At 42.4% G+C, this 6,953-nt stretch overlaps 1 protein-coding gene across 1 annotated transcript; it reads left to right on the top strand.

Moving 5' to 3' along the window:
- Positions 1 to 6,225: 6,225 nt before the first annotated feature.
- LOC124372071 lies at positions 6,226 to 6,881 on the top strand (the record flags this gene model as incomplete). The annotated part of the gene is made up of 1 exon (XM_046830434.1): positions 6,226 to 6,881. A coding segment is annotated over exon 1 (656 nt), but the record flags the coding sequence as incomplete, so codon positions are not given.
- Positions 6,882 to 6,953: the final 72 nt, after the last annotated feature.

Genomic DNA, 6,953 nt, shown 5'->3' with positions numbered 1-6,953 from the left:
TACGAATTGCCGTTAACGAGCGGCCAAATAATGAGGCCGAAATTAAATTAAAATGTTCCGACCAGTTCATTGGGACGTTTTCAGGTACGTTGTCGTATGTGTGACGCCAAATATTTTGCTGAAGAATCCTGTAATCGGCAAGGACTGTACATGCAATGTTGCAATTTGGGTAAGGTTGAAATTCCTGCACTTGGCCCGTGCCCAGAAGAACTACGTGTTTTTCTGACCGGAGAAGACGCGGCGGACGTAGAGTTTCGCAGAAACATCAGAACGGTCAATTCAAATTTTGCAATGGCGTCATTCAAAGCACAATCGCCTGTTGACAGAAATGTCGGCCAGGGTCATTGGTGTTTCTGCATCTCGGGCCAAGTGTATCATTACACGGAACCGGTTCCGGTTCGGATGGCCCCTTTTACACAAGCTGAATCAGCTCTATTTCATAGACACTGAGGAGGCTTGCCAAGAAAGAAACGCCCTTATTGGAGATCGCGTAAGGGAAGCCACGATCCGAACAATTGAGACCATGCTGAGACGTGTCAATCAACTCTGCAGAGCCTATCGGTTCATCTCTGAGGTTTTGACAGACGTACCGGACGAGGGTCAGAGTTCATGATGTGCACGTCATCTTCAAGGAACGCATTGGTAACGATCTGAGACGGTTCAATTTGCCTGCCTGCAGAAGTGATAAACGCTGCAGTTTACACAGGTGAAGAGCCGCCCAGAGATGTAGATTTGGTTGTCTACCCGCAGGGGGAGTGACCGCAGAAATCAGATCAAGAATCTGAACAGCCTTGCCGATCCAATGGTGTACCCTCTCCTATTTCCCAACGGGGAATACGGATACAGAACGGGTGTACCACACAGACAGACAAACAGAACAGTGACTTTGAGACAATTTTACTCGTGGCGATTGGCCGTCAGGAATGGCTTCTCCATCCTGCACAACGGAGGAAAGTTGTTTCAACAGTACATTGTTGACGCATGGTGCAAAGTCGAGGCAAATCAACTTTGGTTCATTCGGCAGAACCAGCGATCACTGAGAGTGGAAAAATTATCGTGGTCTTCGTAGGTACCTGGAAGAAAGAGCGCGTGCGTTGGGAGCTCGGGTTGGAAAATTGGTAGTGCTCCCAGCCATGACTGTAGGATCGCCGCGTTATATGCAGGGCCAGGTACCGCGAGGCCATGGCGATTGTGGCACGTTACGGGAAACCAGATCTCTTCATTACTTTCACAACAAATCCCAATTGGCCCGAAATTCAAGAGAATCTGGAACATCACCAACGCTTTGAACACCGACCTGACTTGGTCTGTCGCGTGTTCAAATCAAAATTCACACAATTCCTCGACGACTTGAACAAAAGACAGGTGCTAGGTGTTACACAAACGTACACCTACGTAATCGAATTCCAAAAAAAGGGGGCTTCCACATGCCCACGTTTTGATCACAATGAGACCAGAAGACAAAATCACGATGGACAATGTAGATGACATTGTCTGTGCCGAGTTCCCCGACCGTGACATGGGACCCATCACTGTACGACATCATAGCTGAACACTATGTTCACAGACCCTGTGGAGCCAACAATCCCGTCGCCCCCTGTATGCGAGACGGTAAGTGGCTCCAAAGGCTATCCGATGTCGTTCAATGATGAGACCATAATTGATCACGTCAGGAGACCTGTTTATCGCAGGCGACGTGACGGCCGAACAGCAGTCGTCGAGGAGGAAAACGGTAATCGACAACCGAAGAATTTGTGCCATACAACCGGTACTTTGCAAAAAAAATACATGTGCCACATCAATTTCGAAGTCTGCGCCACACTCTCGAGCATGAAGTACCTCTACAAGTATGTACACAAGGGCGCAGACTGTATCACAATTCAAGCCAGTGACAATGGCCAACAAACACTTGACTGGGACGAAAATTCAAAATTATTTGGACTGTCGTTACGTCAGTTCAACGGAAGCCGCGTACCGACTTATGACATTTCCTCTCGCAGACAGATCACATTCGGTAATGACTTTGCCGGTTCATTTGGAAAATGAACAAGCCATTCTGTTTGATGACGACCTCCCTGATGAGCCGGTTCAATACCTATATCTCCCCGGCTCATGTGTGTTTTTATATAGTGTATGTGTGTGTGGTTTATTGGCTGCAGAGGCCACTGACCATTTGAAGGCGTTTGGCCTTTCCGGTAGAGTGGCGTCAAGACTCCGAGCCGTGGTGTACAAGTTAGGAGTAGCTCCAGTTTAATATTTTGTTTAATTAAGTGTTTTGTTAGTTTTGCTGAGCTGTTTTCCTTCTGACATGTGCGGCTAAGTTTACGGCCCCTCACTGATGATGTAGTAAGTTTTGCTTTCTTTTAAATTTTAGTGATTATTTTTATTTTTCAAACTGTGAAGGTTAAGAGCACATGGTTTTCCAAATTGTAGTTTTTGCTTTTTATTAAATTTTAGTACTTCTGGCTGTTAACTAAATTTTTAATTTTGGCTTTCAAATTAATTCTCTTACACTTTTATCAGTTTTCACACCCTTTCTTTTCGGCTTAAATTAATTTTCTGTCTCTCAGTGAGGACCAGTCCTAGGCTATATGTTACAGTTCATTTTTTTATTCTGCAGCCAATATTGTTTGTAATGTGTCACTTGTTATGTAGTTTTTGTAAACAAACCCAGAGAGACTGCTGAAGGTTCATTTTACTAAATTTTTTAAGCCTTTCTGAGAGATGTAAGGTTCTTCGGGTCTTTTAGCCCATTACTCCCCTTATAGCTTACTTGGTTAATTTAAGGCCTTCTGCCATCAACTTTTAAATTTAGCTTCCTGTTAATAGGCTGCTACTTTTGGCCATCAGTTTTTTTTTCTAATAATTAAATTTTTTTTTTTACCAAGAGTAAAAACGCTTAAATTTTTGTTCTGTGACAGAGGGGATTTTCATACTAACTTTCTTTGGGGTTGTTGTTTTTGAGTTGGGAATTTTATTTTAAGTGCAGGATGCCCTTCCCCTGCTTTTTCACCAATTTTGAGCCAATTCTGTCAATAAATGCCTGTTTTTAAAAAATGTTTTAACCAAATTGTTACGTATGGTAGGCTACTGCGTTATACCTCAAATAAATTTCTTTATAACTTATTGTTTTTAAGTCTTTTAAATGGAATATCTTGTTTATTTATTGTTTTCTAATGTTACCAGCTTCTATATTAAGGTTTATTTTAATTTTTATCAGTAATTGATTGGGTCTGTGATATTTTGAAATTTTGGTAATTTAACTTAACTTAAAATTCTTGATAGATAACTTTTGGCAACTTTACTTTTATTAAAATCTATATTGTTTGGCAACTATTTATTAATTATTATTAACTTTAAAAAGGGGTACTAGGCTGAAACCTGGTTTCAGGGTCCAAGAGATGAGTTGATTTCCTCCTGTCATCTCTCCATCATGCGTGGGTCGCAGAGAACCTTCGCTTTTGCGCTCTGCTGAAGGACGGCCACCATGATGGACATTTCTTCTAGTCAACATCTGTGATACCCTGCTCATATTCTTTATTTATTTGTTATTGTTATTGTTGCCATTTATATAGTTTATATTTTGTTATTTAATTTTAAGTTAGTTTTAGATATTATTTAGTTATTTCTTGGATTTCATTAGGAGCCCGCCCTTAGCCGAAGGATACCGGGTGGAATTGGCATTTCTTGTTTCAAATTATGGCTTTTCTAGTTTTTTGTATGCAGGTGCACCTGACAAGGATTGTTTGAGGTATATACTACTGCAGGCACTTTATATTTTTTTTTTTATTTATAGTATATATATATATATATACATATATTGACTGGAATAGGCCTATGTTTTGTCTTAGTAAATGAACCTGAGTATACTGACCACGGTGTTCTTTTTTTTTACATTCAAGTTCATCATAATCTTAATTTTTAAATGAATTTCAAGCATTGTGCTAATTGTATCAAATACATTGTTTCATGTGATAATGCTGCACTTTTTGTTAAACTTTGACAATTTCATTTACAGCAACGTCATTGTCACCACTGGCCTTTCCAGTGAGTGTTCTCTCCCTTTTCGTTACGTGTTCCACTTCCCAACGTAAGTTGAAATAAAAGTATTTCTTTGTAATAAATGAATTCAAGTGTGTTACCTATATTTACGAAATGATTTCAGACAACTAATATTTTTTATTATGGAAGGATGAATGTACGTATACTTAAAACAATTCTGTTATTTAGATGGGGAAGTGGAAACCTTCATACAAGGTTGTGACAAAGCGTGTGCTGTTGGTCACGGACAGCCATGGGAGGGAGCTCCACCATCTCCTGGAGAGGTCCAGTGATTATGCAGTGACGGCAATTGTGTCCCCCAACGGCACTATGAACTATATAGCTGAAAACGCCCTTCTCTATCAAGAAAAATTTATGATGAAGTGGTAGTCATGGCTGGGACGAATGACATCGATGATAAAGGTTTTATAAATCATGACTTTTTTGATGCAATAGGCAAGTTTGATTAAACTGTCTAAATTGAACAATGTTAGTATTATCAACTTGCCTAGGAGGAGAGATTGTGTTTTTGCCTGCCGTGCATCGTGCACGTGCAAGCCTGAATTCTACATTAAAAAAACATCAAGTCTGCCAATTTTATAGACATTTCACATTTCAAAAGAGACTTTTTTACATGTCATGGCTTGCACATGAACATGCACGGCAAGCATGAACTTGCTGCCGTCATTTTGAATTGCATTGGTGAGAAATCTGAGAAAAAAATTTTGTACACTTTGCACGAACAAGTACGGCGCATTAGACGCCCAAAAAACTAAATTCTGTTGGTAGAGTGTTGTCATTTACTCGTGGATTTAGTGATTGATTGTCATTTTCTACGGTTTTAAATTCCAATTACTTTTTCCATTTATAATTGTAATTAATTTAAATTAACATGATGCCTCAAAATCGACGACGCGTAGAGTTGCCCCGATTGTAGGGTCCTGCTACGTAGATTGTCGACACAGAAGAAATTCGGCAACTATTTGGCCGTTCGTGACGTACGAATTGCCGTTAACGAGCGGCCAAATAATGAGGCCGAAATTAAATTAAAATGTTCCGACCAGTTCATTGGGACGTTTTCAGGTACGTTGTCGTATGTGTGACGCCAAATATTTTGCTGAAGAATCCTGTAATCGGCAAGGACTGTACATGCAATGTTGCAATTTGGGTAAGGTTGAAATTTCCTGCACTTGGCCCGTGCCCAGAAGAACTACGTGTTTTTCTGACCGGAGAAGACGCGGCGGACGTAGAGTTTCGCAGAAACATCAGAACGGTCAATTCAAATTTTGCAATGGCGTCATTCAAAAGCACAATCGCCTGTTGACAGAAATGTCGGCCAGGGTCATTGGTGTTTCTGCATCTCGGGCCAATGTGTGTATCATTACACGGAACCGGTTCCGGTTCGGATGGCCCCTTTTACACAAGCTGAATCAGCTCTATTTCATAGACACTGAGGAGGCTTGCCAAGAAAGAAACGCCCTTATTTGGAGATCGCGTAAGGGAAGCCACGATCCGAACAATTGAGACCATGCTGAGACGTGTCAATCAACTCTGCAGAGCCTATCGGTTCATCTCTGAGGTTTTGACAGACGTACCGGACGAGGTCAGAGTTCATGATGTGCACGTCATCTTCAAGGAACGCATTGGTAACGATCTGAGACGGTTCAATTTGCCTGCCTGCAGAAGTGATAACGCTGCAGTTTACACAGGTGAAGAGCCGCCCAGAGATGTAGATTTGGTTGTCTACCCGCAGGGGATGACCGCAGAAATCAGATCAAGAATCTGAACAGCCTTGCCGATCCAATGGTGTACCCTCTCCTATTTCCCAACGGGGAATACGGATACAGAACGGGTGTATACCACACAGACAGACAAACAGAACAGTGACTTTGAGACAATTTTACTCGTGGCGATTGGCCGTCAGGAATGGCTTCTCCATCCTGCACAACGGAGGAAAGTTGTTTCAACAGTACATTGTTGACGCATGGTGCAAAGTCGAGGCAAATCAACTTTGGTTCATTCGGCAGAACCAGCGATCACTGAGAGTGGAAAATTATCGTGGTCTTCGTAGGTACCTGGAAGAAAGAGCGCGTGCGTTGGGAGCTCGGGTTGGAAAATTGGTAGTGCTCCCAGCCATGACTGTAGGATCGCCGCGTTATATGCAGGCCCAGGTACCGCGAGGCCATGGCGATTGTGGCACGTTACGGGAAACCAGATCTCTTCATTACTTTCACAACAAATCCCAATTGGCCCGAAATTCAAGAGAATCTGGAACATCACCAACGCTTTGAACACCGACCTGACTTGGTCTGTCGCGTGTTCAAATCAAAATTCACACAATTCCTCGACGACTTGAACAAAAGACAGGTGCTAGGTGTTACACAAACGTACACCTACGTAATCGAATTCCAAAAAAGGGGGCTTCCACATGCCCACGTTTTGATCACAATGAGACCAGAAGACAAAATCACGATGGACAATGTAGATGACATTGTCTGTGCCGAGTTCCCCGACCGTGACATGGACCCATCACTGTACGACATCATAGCTGAACACTATGTTCACAGACCCTGTGGAGCCAACAATCCCGTCGCCCCCTGTATGCGAGACGGTAAGTGCTCCAAAGGCTATCCGATGTCGTTCAATGATGAGACCATAATTGATCACGTCAGGAGACCTGTTTATCGCAGGCGACGTGACGGCCGAACAGCAGTCGTCGAGGAAACGGTAATCGACAACCGAAGAATTGTGCCATACAACCGGTACTTTGCAAAAAAATACATGTGCCACATCAATTTCGAAGTCTGCGCCACACTCTCGAGCATGAAGTACCTCTACAAGTATGTACACAAGGGCGCAGACTGTATCACAATTCAAGCCAGTGACAATGGCCAACAAACACTTGACTGGGA

The sequence above is a fragment of the Homalodisca vitripennis genome, unplaced genomic scaffold, assembly GCF_021130785.1.
Source record: "Homalodisca vitripennis isolate AUS2020 unplaced genomic scaffold, UT_GWSS_2.1 ScUCBcl_2448;HRSCAF=7232, whole genome shotgun sequence".
NCBI lineage: Eukaryota > Metazoa > Arthropoda > Insecta > Hemiptera > Cicadellidae > Homalodisca > Homalodisca vitripennis.
The sequence above is the reverse complement of the archived record's forward strand: the minus strand, read 5'-3'. Positions and strand labels throughout refer to the sequence as shown.